This window comes from Coturnix japonica, chromosome 17 (assembly GCF_001577835.2).
Source record: "Coturnix japonica isolate 7356 chromosome 17, Coturnix japonica 2.1, whole genome shotgun sequence".
NCBI lineage: Eukaryota > Metazoa > Chordata > Aves > Galliformes > Phasianidae > Coturnix > Coturnix japonica.
Window position 1 is genome coordinate 3,841,604 of NC_029532.1, and position 15,226 is coordinate 3,856,829.

Genomic DNA, 15,226 nt, shown 5'->3' on the forward strand with positions numbered 1-15,226 from the left:
CGGGGCGGGACGGCGGGGCGCGGGGCGGCGGGGCGCGGGGCGGCGAGCGGCGGCCGAGGCCGGTTTGAACCGCCCAATGGGGGAAGTGCGGGCGGCGGGGCGGCGGGTCCGGAAGTGCGGCTGCATCTCGTGCCCGTGGTGCCCACACGGCAGCGGGGCGCCCCGCCGCAGCGCCGCCGCCAGCGAGGAACATCTGAAGCGGCCACGGTCATGGAACGCGCTGGGCAGCTCGCGGTGAGGAGCAGGGGGAGCAGGGGGCGGACGGGCCGTCGGAACGCGGCGGGGAGCGGCCCAGGGGAGCGCGGCCCTGGTGCCCTGAGCGCGGGGCCGGGAGGGCTCACGGGGCCGGTTCGCTGCGCGGTGCCTCTCGGTGACGATTCTCGCTTCCAGTTCCGAGCTGACGTAGCGGTCCCTTGAAATGAACCATCACCCCGAGCTGTAGCCCTGCCTTGTCCCGCGGGTTGTGGCCGCTCCTGTGCTGCCCGTGGAGCCCAGCCGGCAGTTACCCGTTGGCAGCGCTGTGTTCAATTGTAGGAGAGCTGTGGTGCTCCTGCCCGGCTGCTCAGGCCGCTGTTTCCCCACCCGGTGAAGCTGTGGCCATGGCTTCGTGCCGAGCTGTTTCCCTGCCCGGTGCCTGTTATGCTGTGCTGTGATCAGAACCTGACGTTCTTCATATCGATGTGCCCATGTTGGTTTCACCCCGAGCAGTGTATTACACCCTGTCAAATCAATCACGAGCTGTGGAGACTCATCTGAATTCTGTTCTAGCAGCGGTACAGAACAACATGACACTTTAAGTAACTCTTGTACCGTATCCCCTTGTGCAGCAAGCTTTGAGGCAGTGTTTCCATAAGGTCAGCAGTGAAGCCCTTCGTGCTGCAGCTCCAATAGCTCCATATACCCATTGGACACAGCTGTCCCCACTCGTTTCTCCCGGTCCCATCAGTAGGAGGCAGCAGCTCACACTGCTCTCAGTTCAGGTCTGTGGAAGGGGCTGGTTGGCCAGCAGTGTGTTTGTGTTTGCTGGGCTGTGCAGCACCAAGGACTCGTGTTGCAGGCTTTTCTGTTGCAAGCACTTATCAGAGGAAGCAACAGCACGCTGACTTTTGTTACTTGAGTTCATACAGGATATATTTGAGTCTGTGTGTTGTTGCCTTTGTTTGAAAGGAAGGGAATGTTGTGAGATTGGCACTGTTCCCACCAGTTGGTCCCGATGGTCCTTGTGGGTCCCCCTTCCAACTTGGGACATTCTGTGATTGTGTTGTTTCTGCATCAGGTTTTCTTCATCCATCAACAATGAAATGACATCAGTATCTGCACAGAGCACAGTGTCAAGAGGATCTAAAAGCCTTAAAATAACCGTAAGTAATTATACCTGGGCTGACAGAACTCTGCTGTTGTACTGAAGAATCCTTACCTCAAGGGAAGATTCACACCTACACTGATTTCTTTAACCTCGTGTCTCTGGGCTTTTCTGTGCTGGGCAATTAGTGTGTGAATTTGTACCTGTGTGCATCACAGAGGGAAAATCTGAACAAGGATCCAAAGGCTTTTAAGCATTGGTTTGACTTCAAGAATTTGAAGTTAAGCACATGTGAGAGAACTTCCAGGTTCAGAGTTCCAGGGTGGAATGAGCTGTTTGTTTCCTGTTGGTTTTTCTAATCCGAGCTGTTAAATTAATGCTCTTTTCCTCTATGAGATTTCTATCCAGACTCTGGTGTTAGTTACTGAGATCCTTGATTTGCTCGACTGTTCTGATGCTTTGAACGCCAGTGACTCTATTGGTTCAACTGCGTTTGTTCTTTAGTGGCCACAAAAAGTATTACCAGCAGAGAAATGATTTGTGTTAATAGCTTTACAGCATAATGGCATGCACTTCAGAATGGCAGATGCTATTGAAAGACAGCACATGCTTCAATCAAAACTGGCCACTGTTGCTCTCTGGCACAGAGGGAAGTGTTGTTATTTCCAGTTTCCTTATTCACAGGTTTCCTTTCATTGTATTGCCCTTTCCCGTCTGTGGGAGAAGAGCCATGAAGAACCGTTCCTCATCTCCCCCTTTGCACGTCCATGTGGATGAAAACACCCCTGTCCATGTCCATATTAAAAAGGGTCAGAAATCCACACCTGCAAAATGCCAGGTAGGAGTGTGCAGCTGGGTGTTTGTGAGGGCTGCAGGGAGGAGGCAGTGCTGGCAGCACCACAGAGTCGTTGAGGTCTGTTTTACATAGCATTAGAACTGAGACCTGTTGCCTTTTTTGCTGTGTGTAACCAGTGGTGAATTTTCAGTGATGTGTTTTCTGTGTTTAAGCTGATTTCATTATGCTATAGAATATATGGCTTGTTTTCATGTTTACTTCACTGACTGGGGCTGGATTCGATCATCTCTAAGAATCCCTTCCAGCCCCTACAATTCCATGACTATGAGAACTGTTGCTTTCAGTGTGATGTAGCTTGGGGGATTTTTTCCTCCTATGTCCTAGATTTGTATTCTCATAGTGTTATTTCTTCAGCTTCATCCCTGTATTTGAAGGAAGGGTTTGGGGTAAGGAAGGAACTGAATGTTCCACATTCTGTCTTGATTGTATTCAAATTAACGTGTTTGGAAGAAGAGGGGCTGGATTCAAACCATCTTCTGGCATTAAATACCTTGTCAATCTGCAGAGCTACACAGGATCTCTTCATACCCTTGTCCACAGTAGACAGAAGGCAATACTGAAGCTGGGTTGTAGCTGTCTTGTATCTCTTTGAAGTTGGATGTTTGTGTAAAGTTTTTCTCTACAAATAATGGAAGTTGCTGGCTCATTCTTATATCTGCAGACATACTGTTATAAATTCTCCATTAACTTTCTCTTTGATGCTAATGGCAAATCTGGGTCTGACAGTGAAGTCGCTGCCTGCTATTAATTAATTCCCTGTAGGGTACTTTAGAATGGCTTTTCTTCCTCATCAGATATTCAAGCTGTGCAAACACACTTTGACTTTTCATCGTTCAGAGCACCTCAAATTTAAGACAACTAAATGTGGATATAGTTTTGAGTCTAAAACAAGGAAAACACCTCAGGGGCTTTTCATAACCAATCACACTGTGTGATTCTTTTTCCTTTGCTAGGAAGGAGACTTCCTGCCCCATACCCTGTCCCCAAACCTTCCTGCTGGCTGAGTAAGATTTCATCACATCCACCTTGTGGCTACTTCAGTCATACAACAGTCTTTACATGATAAGCAGCAAGAATACATTGTGCAATGACGTTTCCTTCTGCCTAGCATGAGCCTCCTGCTGGCTCACCTGGTCTGCTGTATAACACTGATTTTTTTTGTGTGCAAATGATCTTCCATTTCTTTTTGCGGCAATAAAAATTGTCAGTAATTTTTAACAGGTTTTAATGATTGCTCTTATTTTCTCTGTTTCTTCTTTAGCAAAAGCACAAACATAAAATGAAAGGGAATACTGTGAACGTGCGCCGAGCAGTCCAGGTGAAAACAAAGGCCCCCTGGGTGCCCCCAGGAAAAACATCAGTCCTTGATTCCACCTGCAAATGGGAGGTAAAGCTGCTTCTGCTCCCTCAGGCCAAGCTTTAGCTGAGGTTGAGGAGAGTGGTTGTGTAGTTTGAGGCAGGAGGGAGCTGGGCTGATAGGAAAGAAAGGCACTGCCACTTGCAATCCATTTTGAGTGTTTCTTGTACATCTTTTTCATTTTTAAATATAGCAAAGTAGGAAATTCATTAACAGCTGATGTCCATTTCATGTGTCTCCATCTCTAGAGTGCAAACTTACAATGCTGTGTTTAGAACTGATATGGTCTGACCTTGACTTTTGTGTTCAGTTCTGGGCTTTACGCTTTAAAAAGGATTTCGAGATATTTGGGTGCTCCCAGAGCAGCAAAGCTGATGGGCTGAGAGTCACAAGAAGCAGCTAAAGGGGCACTGCCTTTGTTAAGTCATCTGTCCCACTTCACAGCTGCAACAACTGCATAGTGTTTGTACTGTTTTCTTCCTGCATGGTCATCAGCTTCAGCTTTTCCATTCCTGGCTCTTCCAGGATGAGAATTTGAGTTTCTCTTTTTTTTCCTGTTTTATTCTTTCAGCACTTTTGAACTTTCCCACATGGAAATAAAAAAGCCGTTTATGTTTTGTTTTTCCTGCCTACTCTTGTTGCAATGATGTGATGCGGTCTCTAGTTTTGGTGGTCGGGTTTAGAACACAATTTATACTTTTCTGTGTGGGGGAAAAAAGAGCTGCCATTTATTGTTCTTTTTCATTAGGGACCAACTCACCGCCTGGAAATTACACCTCCAGATTCAGATAAAATGATACCAGTGTTGCGCCTGAGTGATCTCTCTACAGATGAGGAAGATGCAGTTTGCTGCAAGATGAATGAATACGAAAGGAGGATAGATAGCCTGATGAATGTGGTGGGAACGCTGAAGAATGAGGTGAGGGGACCAAGTAAAGACCTGCTGGTTCTGGTTTTGTAGCTGATTATTTGATGAGAGGAGATGAGAGCCTTGATGAAGTGGGAAATTGCTCAGCCTGCTGCTCGTTGCTTAGAGAAATCAGTCTGAGCTGGTCAGAAAAGGTGATTTTTTTCTGCTGCATAAACAAACAAACCTGGTGCACCAATTCAACCTCCATATTCTCTCTTCTCGTACATTTTCAGCTGTTTTGTGCTCCCAGCTGCCCAATGGGATGCAGGAGGAGCAGCAGTCAACTTCAGGTTTGTCTTAAATTCTATTTCAATGATCTTTTTCAGGCTAGGTTGCAGAAACAGCAGCAAAAGCAGCAATTGACAAAACGTCTGCTTGAGCAGAAAGAAGAACTGAATGAGGTCACGCAAGAGCTGGTAGAAACAGAACACGAGAACACGCTGCTCAGGCGCAATATTGAACGCATAAGGGAGGAGAAGGATCTGACTATGTAAGAAAGCTCCAGTTCTCCACTGTAATTAGTGGTATTTACAGGACACCTTTTGCTGCTGTGGGTGAGAGAGATCTGTGGTGAGAGAGGGTGAATTTAGGTAGCTTTTATCCTTTATTTAGTGTTGTTTTTTTTCTGTTCTAACCCAAATCACTGTATGTTCATACTGTCTGGTACAGCTGTCAAAGCTTCATGTTTCTCTGATGGCTGAATTTTCATTGCAGGCTTCAGAAGACCTACTTGCAGCATGAGAAGGAGTGCCTGATGTCTAAGCTGAGTGAGGCAGAGAGAGATGGAGCAGCAGCCGCCAAAGAGATTCGTGCCCTGAAAAGTACAATAGAGAGACTCAACGTTGTAGGTGTTGGCTTTTTTGTTCTTGCCTTTGCTGCTCTGTACTGTTCTATGTCTGTCTGATAAGAATATTGCTACAGCTGCTGATCCGAAGAAATGTAAGAGGTTGAGGGATTTAACTTGCTGAAGATGTTTGCTAAATCTCTTTGGAAACTGGGTGTTTATTTGCAGCATCCAGTCACCTTCTGTCCATGTTGTGCTGACTGTGGCAGTACTGTGCTTTTATCAGCTTCACACTTGAATTCCAGGGTTTGCATGTGAAGAATACCCCCTTCTTTTTTTTTCTACTAGGAGAAAAACATGAGCAGCTCAGACGTCAACACGCTGACGAGACAGAAGGAGCTGCTGCTACAGAAACTGAGCACCTTTGAAGGAACCAATCGTACGCTCCGGGAACTTCTCAGAGAACACCACGAGAGGGAGGTGAGCAGGGCTGAGAGCTTCAGCTTGGATGAGTACTGACGGCAGTGCTGTATAATGGACTGAAAATGGAACTTGAGATTGAGAACTCTGTAACTCTTTATCCCAGTGCTGCCTTTGACCATTGTGTCACAAGGGATGGTTTTGTTTCTTCCTACCTACTTCTCATTGACTTTTCTGCTGTGGGGTTGTCGCAGCATCCAGGCCTTTGGCATTTTTAAGAAGTACAGGCACTGTGTTGTCAACCTGCTCATCTGGAAATTGCTCTTCTTCCTGTAGTTTTTATTCCCTTTGAACAAAAGCAGGCCAGTGTTAACCAGTGTTCACTCAGCCACCAGTGAGACAGGAGGAGAGGGCTGAGGAGTTCTGTGTGACTTCTCCCAAGTAATGAGAGAGTTCTAAGAGTTCTTCAGTTGCCATTGTGCTTCTTGTTATTGTCTTTGTATGGGGGAAATGGGGAAGTTTTTGAGATAGGTTTTGATATGTGAAAGACTGAGCAAATTCTGTTCTTGGTATCTTTTGGTAATTGCTACTGCAACAAGGGGAGACCTGTTGATTTCTGCAGTTCCATCTGTAAAAAGAAGGATTTTTAGTTAACAGTATTTCTCGCACATTTATTTTGCAGAAGGATGCTCAGAAGATACTGGACAAGCAAGGTGTGCTGTTGAAAATGTTGGCTGACTCAGATGAAGAGAAGTTGGTACGCAAACCAAAATATCCTCTTCTGCAGGAAGACAGAAAATTGCAAACTCTTTGTCTGTATTCAGCCATGTGCTAACCTGAATGTGTTTGGTACTTAAAATCTGAGTGGTGCTTGTTTTACAGCAACTTCAGACGAGACTTCAGGAGAAAGAAAGTGAGGTCAACAGTCTTTCTATCCAGATACAGAAAGAAAAGGTACCTTCCTTATTCTGTATCCAGTTCTTGCTCCACCTTCACAAATAGCCCAAAATATGGGTTTGTACTTGCAGACAGTTACTTGATAAGTAACAATACGTATATTGTTTGTGTATATATTTATGAAAATAGGCAGTTACCTATTCCCACACAGCTGTGTGCCCAATATTCTGCTGAGAAAACATCACCAAGTTTAATAGGTGCTATTCTCTCCTTGTTTGGGCCTGTTGTTGAATTACTTTTCTGTTTAAGGCCTGGTGGGTTCCTGGTATCAAATTCCAGTTTGTCCCTCTGTTAAAGAAGGAAAAGGCGAGTGTCATGGATGAGATGTGGAGGATGTTTTTCACTTGAACAAATCTTCCATGCCACTCATTTACATCTGATATAAAATAAACGGTTATTTATTGGTCACCCATTTTGCTGGAAAAGTGGAGCTGTGAGGGTCCATATGAGCAAGGTGGAGATGGCAAGAGACAACATCAGATTTCTTCACAAATGGCTACATATTAGAAAGAGTTCCTTCTCACCAGCTTACTGAAGAAACACATGGGTGTCTTGTTTGTATCTTATTTAGGATCAGGCAAGGACTGCAAGTGAGCTCTCAAAATCTTTGGAATCAATGAAAGGCCATTTACAAGCACAGCTACGACAGAAGGAAGCTGAGAACAACCGTCTGACAGTGCAGGTCCAGGTGTGTTTTCAGTGCTGCATGTGACTGTGCAAGTGGTTGACAAGAGAATTTCATTTTGTTAAGCTCTACAGCTGCATAGAGTAACAGTGTTAGGTGTAAGTATATCAGTCAATAAAAAGGATGTTCTTGGGCAGATCAGAAGGCTCATAGAGCTGTATTTCCCTCGGTCAAGGTTGAAGTCAGTGTTCTGGAGAGCAGTTTGTGAAGGAGAAAATGAAATAATACAAATAGGAATAAGGACAGGTTGGCTCTGAAGTACCAAGAGGCCATTTGAGTTACAGCCCTTTAAATTAGGGTGAGATTTGCCTCATTTCATTGGAGCTTTAAAGGATGTTTGAGAGTCAACTTTTAGTTCTGGTTTGTGAAATCTTTTGTCTCGAGGTGGAATACTGGAAATAATTTCAGAGTTTTAAGCCATTCTAGAAACCAGAAACAAAAACTCAAAGGACTAATTTTGGCATCTTAAACTAGTTTTTGTCCTACGTTATCATTTTATAATGTGCAGTGAAATAATTTGTGTAGCTAGAGTAGGCTGTAGCTTTTTGTTTACAAGCAGACAAATGCTGGAGTGCATTAGGGTTAAATGCATAGCTTTGCTTTTTCTGTATCCAGGTGGGCATGAATGCTTTTTTCACTCTTAGAATCAGTGCTGGCATGTCTGTTCATGTTAGGGCAGGGCTGAGTAGTGCCAATCTTTCTCCAGGGTTTCTAGGAAATGTGTTGCTGCTTTAGGTATGTAGGTATGAGGACATGATTCCCTGTGGTGTGCTTCCTCCCCACACTGCAGAATCTGGAGCACAGTGAAGCTCAGCGTAAGGCAGAGTTGGAACGTGTCAAGGAAGAACTGAAAGAACTAAGGCAGAAGGCAGACCGTGATAAAGATGCCCTGAAGAAAGCCCTCCGTGCACAGAAGGAGCGGGCAGAGCGGTGCGAGGAGTGTGCGGGGCAGTTGGCTGTACAGCTGGCAGAGAAGGTACTGATGAGACACAAGGGGAGACCTCATTTCAGGTCGTGCCTTTAAACCTTTGGCTTCTGGAAGCGGCCCTGGGGGAGAGACTCTGCTTTCAACTAATGAGGTTTATTTTTGTCTCAGTGCCTTGGCCCATTTGTGCTAAGTTTAGAACAGATCCAGTTTTCTCTGCCATCACAAAACCAGCAGGTCTGATTTTTGTGTTGTTTTTTTCCACATTGTTATTCAGAACTGTCTGAGGATTGACAAAAGCCATGAAAATAAGGACTGCTGGTTTTGGCTGAGAATTCCCAATGAAGTGGGTTGTTAATCCACAAACCTATTGAAAACTTACTGAAGGATATCAAGGAAACATAGAAAAGTCAGATAGTCAGAAGGGAACGTGGATTTTTTGCTCCTTGATCCTTTCCTTGTTTTGAGAATACCGGACTACTAATTTATACTAATTATACTAATTAGTATATTATAATATACTAATATAATATTATAATATAATATTAGTATATTAGTATAATTAAATTATACTAATTTATTTTCTGTCTTCAAAGAGGATTCTCCTTTCCATGCTGTTATGTTTATTTTCTAACAGCAGCGTTGCTGGAGACCTCTCTGTGAAGAATCAGGAAGAGCAAAAATAATTGCTTTGATGTTTTTAAGTCTTAATGAAGTCTCTGCAGATAGGATGCTTATTCATATCAGCATCTGCATGCTGTATCCCACATCCAGCCCAGTAATGTTTTTTTCATCGTGTTTCCTTTTGACAGGACAGTTACGTTGCAGAAGCACTTTCTACTCTGGAGTCTTGGAGGAGTCGCTACAACAAAGTAGTGAAGGATAAGAGCGACCTTGAAATGGAGATGGTTACAGTGAACAGGTTAGAATAAAATCAGTATGGAGAAACTAACATGGGTGTGAATGAGTTCGTAGTTCAGGGATGATTTAATTGAATACAGTAATTATTTAATTTGAGCTGTCAGTAAACATCCAAGCAAAAGCAGCCCTGTCAATGGGGTAGCAGAGTTTGGAGGGATCAAGAGACAAAAATGTGGCTTCTGCTGCTGACTTGCCGCAGCAAAGGTGGGCTGTAAGGGTTTGCTCAAGCTTAAATCTCTGTGATCCTTTGCCTTTTTTAATGCTTTTAAATAATAAGGGATTTCCTTCTTTTGAGATTGCTGAATAAAAGAGATTAGTTCATGGCACTTTTGACATATAGTAAATAAATGTGTATCACTGCAGTACAGTTGTTGCTGCAGGAAAAAAAAATAGGGATATGAGATGAGAGAAGCATCTCCTGATGGTGTGTGTCTTGGAGGCAATGTGTTTGAGTTCCAGGGGGACGATTCATGTTGGTTTTCAGTGAGTGGAGAAGATAGAGGTAGTTGAACAGAATGTGGTCAGTGTGTAAATGTGAATAAAGCAGGAGGATGGCAGGGCAGAGAAAAGCCACGTCTCTGAAGCTAATATGGGATAAGTAGGAGTCTGATTCTTTTTTGTCATTGAAGGGTTATTTTTCTTTCTGCATGGCAGCCGTGTTGCAGATTTGCTAGAAGAGCAGGCAACCATGGAGGACAGGATGCGAGAGGACAGAGATGCCTTGATTGATAAATTGCATCAACAAACTACAGAGAACACTTCTTTCAGAGAAGAGAATGAAAGACTGAAGGTCAGTGACTCCAAGCTGAAATGCTGCACAAAGAAGCAGAAATTATAATGAGTTTCTTGGCCTCTGACAATGGAGGTGAATTGCCTTGTTGCTGCTGCTTTGTTTCAAACTAGTTTTACTGTATCCTGAATTTGATGGGGAAAGCTTGCTAGGGAGGTTTTGCTAATTCACACTGTTTGTTTGTTTTCCAACCTAGACAGTGTTAGACAGCTGGTGTAACAGTTACATTCACACACTCAGCAGGAGATGCTTTTATTTTTTTCCAGGCAAGTTTGGCCCCAATGGAGGAGAAGCTGAACGAAGCGCATCTGGAAGTAGAGCAGCTCAAGAGCTCTGTCAAGAATTATGAAGAGTTGGTTGAAACCTACAAGTCACAGGTGGGCACCTTTCGGATTCCTTCCTCACACAGATGTGCTTTGTCTTGTTACCATTGTGGGTTATTCTGTCCTGTTAACCTTTCCATTGCTCTTGGAGATTCCTGTGGTTTTGATTCTTTTGCCATTCAGACTGTCGTGTGCTTTAGTGCTGGAGTGTGGGAGAATTCCCTTCCTCAGTATCTGCTGGTAACTTTATCATTAGGAAGAGCTACGGCAGAGATCTTGATTAATGGAGAGGGGAAAAAGAAAAAACCCAACATAGGCCTGAATTATTTTTCTTTTCCTTGCTCCTTTTCAAAAGATAAAGGAACACAGTGAGATATTTGGATATTTGGGTATTTCGGAACATGAAGTAAAAAGGGTGAATATGTGGCAGGAGAAGCAAAAAGTGAATTTCCATTCCAAGTTTAGCCTGCACTGATAGTCAGGATGGCAAGGAACTTGTTGCTGATTCTTGAGCAGTTTTAGCTACTCCAAATCACAGCATGTGTGTTGAAAACAATATATAACAGGTAAAGTACGTTTGTTTTTTGTATGCCCAGGTGTTGGAGACCCGCATGGAAGCAGATGATGTGGCAGCAAAACTGGAGAAGTGTGATAAAGAGAAGGAGGAACTTAAGGATGAAATGAACAAGGAGATCGAACTGGTACTAATTCCTCTAAAGGCTGATATGTTGCATACATTCATTGCCTTGTTTTGATTAGCTTTGTTCATTCAGCAGAAATTACTGAAGATTTAACTTCTTGTCTATGTGACGTTCTGTAGGGATCTTTAAATCGTGTAGTGTTTTTTTTTTGCTGCAGAAATAGTGGCTTAGAACTGTACTGCTGTCTGCCATGGAACAGCTGTCCTTGTAAAATAGCTTCGTACTTCTAGTAAAACTGAAGGCCAGGATCCGTGGATATCAGATTGTAAAGGGGGTAGAAGACCTTAAATACACGTTGACCTCCAATACTTGACAAATATCCACAATGTCACCATAGTGCAAATGAAGGAAGCTTTCAGAGGAGTGCTGTCTAGACTAAAATGGTTCTAACCATTTGAAAATTGCTTATTGCTTTCATTAGGCTCGCCAGCAGTTCCAGAGCCAGCTTTCTGAGTTGGAAAAGCTGCCTGAGATCCTGAAGATCACAGAGACACAGTTGGCAGAATGTCAGGACCAGCTTCAGAATTATGAGAAGAAGAACATGGACCTGTCTGTCATGATCGCGGATCTTCGTCAGCGGGTAAGGGACTGGCAGAAACCTCTTACAGCGCAGAATCCCTCACCTCCTACAGAGACCTCTCACCCTGAGACCAAGATGAATCGCTGACCGCAGGAAGGTTGGAGCCGCTCCGTCTCTGTTCTTGTCTCTTGTTGAAAAGATTAAACGTGCACTGCAAAATAAAGGTGTGTGCCATGTCTTTGTGTGAGAAGCTAGCAGCGTAGCTACCCGCATTCCTTACTGCTTGGAAGGTTTTGAATCCCATGGTGCAAAACCATCATGGGACCTGAACAGCAGCATGACAACGCTTGCAGATGTCACCGCTCCCTTCTGTTACTTCCATCACCTTGCTGGCTTTCCCTCCTCTGGTCTTTTGCTTGTTTTTTCACCCTCGTCTCAGGTTGTTTTCCCAGTCCCTGTTTTATGTTCCCAGGAGCACTGTGTAGGTGTTCCAGGACAGCTGTAGACAGGCAGGACATCTACAGTCGTGCCTCAGGATGCAGCAAATAATCTTATAGTCTTGACAGCTTTACTCTCCTTGGCTTGGAGTGGTAAACCTTCCTCGTGTTTAAGTCTGTGGTGTCTCTGTGGCCTCCTGTCAGGTATGTGGCTGTTCTTAATGCGTGTGCTTTGCTGTACTTAGAGGTGTCTGCTCTGCATGCAAGCTTTACCAACCTGGCTTTCCCTTTTGTAGTAGTGAAGAACTTTCTCATACCCAATATGAGAAATATTATAATACCTATCATATTTAAGCGTTAGCTGGAAGCTCCAATGAAATGATGTTTTGTGTGCTCAGAGCTTTGCCTTCTATCCAGTGTTTCTTTTCTAGGACTCTCCAGAAATATGAACTGAGCATTTCCTTCCTGGAGAGCAGCGTGTGTTTTATTGAGGGGGTTGGTCGTGTGTGTGCAGTGACTGTTCTGTAAAGTAACTAATGGCTGTGATTTTTAGATTGAGCTCCAGGGGGACAAAATGGAGATAACAAGAGAGAGGTATCTGTCTGCCCAGGAGGAGAAAAAGCAGCTCACCTTGAAGGTGGAGGAGCTAGAAAGGTTAGAAACATGAGGCTCTCTTGTTCCGTTAACTTTTCCTTTCTGTACTCTGTGTTTTTCTTTTCACAGAATTGAAACATCTCCAGTCTTGTTCGAGTGCCCCACAGGTCTCCAGGTTCTGCACATTTACTCGTCTCACAGGGATCTCTAATCAGTAACTGTCTACTAGAGAGGGATTTGTAGGTTCTTGCAGCAAACCTGATGAATGTTGTTAGAAAGGACTGTGCCTGCCCAGCAGATAACAGCTGTGGTACCAGCCCGGCTGGACAGTTTTGATGTTACTGAATATTGGAGGTTTTTATCCATGTTTATCAGTTCTTCTTAGTGACAACATCTGGAGAAAGGTGTGTGTGTGAATCCTCAGTGTCCCTCAGTCTTTGGAGTTCTGATTAGAGAAATGAAGAAGTATTTAATAGGGCACAGAGTCACCTCCCAGACCAGACAAGACCTGACCAAAAGGTAGTCTGAAATGCTCTCCATTTAAAATGAATAGGTTTTCTTGCCTTGTCTTAACCTAGAAAACTAGAAACAACAAGCGCCCAGAACATGGAGTTCCTGCAGGTCATAGCAAAGCGTGAGGAGTCCATCCATCAGTGCCAGCTGCGGTTAGAAGAGAAGACCCGGGAGTGCAGCTCTGTGGCTCGTCAGCTGGAAATGGCCATTGAAGATGCCAAACGACAGGTAAGGGGTTCTTGTTTGTTATGTCCCTGCAACTACCCAGGCTGTAAAACTGAAATGTTCCCCAGCCTATGACCCAACTATTGAAATAATCACATTTGATGGAATGCAAAAGATGTTTTGGTACCGTTTGATAGTTCTCAAACCTTTGAGAAATGGAACTCCGTGCTATTGTTTGCAACAGAAGTAAGAAAAGCCCTGGGCTGACCTGCTGCTTATGTCCAAGTAAACGTGCAGGGGATTTCGGGCAGTAAGGCAGGGCAGAATCATTTTCCACAGACACCTCTCCTACAAGGTTGTTTCTCTGTTACGTGCAGGTCGAACAAACTCGAGAACGAGCAACATCCAGAGAGAGGGCAGCCCAGTCCAAGGTGCTGGATTTGGAGACACAGCTGAGTAGGACAAAGACAGAGCTGAGCCAGCTGCGGCGGAACAAAGACGATGTGAGTGATCTGTGAGGAGTGCTGGCTGTGCTGGCAGCAGTTGTCTCTTGTTATTCACTGTCCGGTTGCTGAATGATGTTGGGAACGAGCACAACAAACGATAAAGGCTACAGCACCACCCATGGCAACGCCATCTACTGCTGTGCTCATCTTTGCTGCCTGCAGGGATTTCTTGGAACAACTTAAGGAGTGACAGGGTGAGCTGTGCTGTCCTTCATCCTGCGCTCTGTGCTTTGTTACAGGCAGAGCGCCGCTACGAGAGCCGCCTGCAGGACCTGAAGGACCGGCTGGAGCAGTCGGAGAGCACAAACCGCAGCATGCAGAACTACGTCCAGTTCCTCAAATCTTCCTATGCCAACGTGTTTGCTGACAGTGCCTTGCTGGGCTCTCCCAGCCGCTCTCGTTCTTCTCCATGAGGTCAGCGCTTGCTCTGCACCTCTGCTTTGAAGCACAAAATGAGCACTGTGTCAAAGCCATGCGTAGTGTAGAAGATGGGCTGAGAATGGAGAAATTTCAGGGTCACTGAAGGGAGGAGGTGATGGGATGGTGACGGCATGCAGTCTGAGCATGCAGAGCATTAGCAGCGCTGGTCTGGTGATGGATGGTGATGGAGGTTGGTGTCATTCTGTAAGCTGTGCCCAAAACCAGATGGTTTTGCATACAGTGGTAAAGGCCCTTTTCATCCTCTGAGCTCTGGCTGGTTTCAGCCCTTTCAGCCCAGCAGTGCTTTTAGTTGTGTTCATGTTTGTCAGAGCTGTTTTCCCACACTTCATTTTTTTCCTTCCCCCTGTTCTGTGTCCTGGGGTTGATCATGTTCTATTTCTGCTTCTTGTTATTACATGGATGGGATGGTGGAAGCCCACCCACCCCTCAGGGGGGCGAGAAGCTGAAAATAGGGGCCATGCTGGGGCTTTATGCTTACAAGAGGTTCTTCTGAAGCACTGCAGTGTTTGCAAACAGTTTTATAGCAGAAATGATGATTTATGTTTGTTTGTTACATTGACTCGTGTTGTACTCAGTGATCTTTGCTTTATTTAGTGTGTTCTCAATTTGCTTTACCCCACACCCCAACCCTGACCCTCCTGAGCCCAAACAGCCCCAGGACTGTGCCCAGACCAGCTGTATTCAAAGGGCAGGTTGCAGCTCAACCTCAGCCGGGTCTCACTGTGTGAATTCAGTGTGTGCATGAAGCGCTGATCAGCTGGCAGCCCATTGCACTGATCAGCTGGCAGCCCATTGCACTGATCAGCTGCTGCTCAGTGCCTCCATCAAACCAACCTGTGATGCTCTGTGCTCTGTGCCCTGTTCTGCTCCTCCCTGCGGCTGGTTCCTGGTGGGGATTAAAGCCAACGTTGCTTTTGTTTTTAACCCTACTCTATCCTACGGCTGTGCACGGGGGGGTGTTGTTTGTCATAAAGCTTTTCTGAGATAATCGTTATTTGAGAACGCGGTTATTTGGTGTGTCACTTTTTAAAAGGAAATCCTAAAGGTGCTATGGAGAAAACGATATAATAAATTGTGATTGATGATATGGGAGTGTTTGTTATCAGTGCGCTGCGCAC

General features: G+C 44.9%; 1 protein-coding gene across 2 annotated transcripts; it reads left to right on the forward strand.

Annotated features, from left to right (window-relative positions):
* The first annotated feature begins 23 nt into the window (after positions 1-23).
* On the forward strand, positions 24-15,195 carry ODF2 (outer dense fiber of sperm tails 2). Of its 2 annotated transcripts, XM_015879166.1 has the most exons (21): positions 115-234; positions 1,277-1,361; positions 1,988-2,141; positions 3,421-3,546; positions 4,265-4,435; positions 4,753-4,916; positions 5,141-5,270; positions 5,559-5,690; positions 6,313-6,387; positions 6,513-6,584; positions 7,159-7,275; positions 8,063-8,248; positions 9,010-9,119; positions 9,773-9,908; positions 10,175-10,285; positions 10,828-10,932; positions 11,354-11,512; positions 12,443-12,543; positions 13,062-13,224; positions 13,539-13,664; positions 13,907-15,195. In XM_015879166.1, the coding sequence occupies exons 3-21, from the start codon at positions 2,034-2,036 to the stop codon at positions 14,078-14,080; spliced, it is 2,466 nt and encodes an 821-aa protein (XP_015734652.1). In that variant the 5' UTR covers positions 115-234; positions 1,277-1,361; positions 1,988-2,033; the 3' UTR covers positions 14,081-15,195. The 2 variants fall into 2 exon arrangements, with proteins under 2 accessions (XP_015734651.1, XP_015734652.1); XM_015879165.2 differs by lacking the exon at positions 1,988-2,141 and having other exon boundaries at positions 24-234.
* The last annotated feature ends 31 nt before the right edge of the window (positions 15,196-15,226 follow it).

What these genes read in the sequence shown, in the direction of transcription:
- ODF2 (XM_015879165.2), top strand. Translation starts at nt 77, where the DNA reads ATGGGGGAAGTGCGGGCGGCGGGGCGGCGGGTCCGGAAGTGCGGCTGC. An exon ending in CTAAAAGCCTTAAAATAACC is followed by an intron (nt 1,362 to 3,420) that starts GTAAGTAATTAT and finishes TTTCTTCTTTAG; the next exon opens with CAAAAGCACAAACATAAAAT. An exon ending in TCCAGATACAGAAAGAAAAG is followed by an intron (nt 6,585 to 7,158) that starts GTACCTTCCTTA and finishes TATCTTATTTAG; the next exon opens with GATCAGGCAAGGACTGCAAG.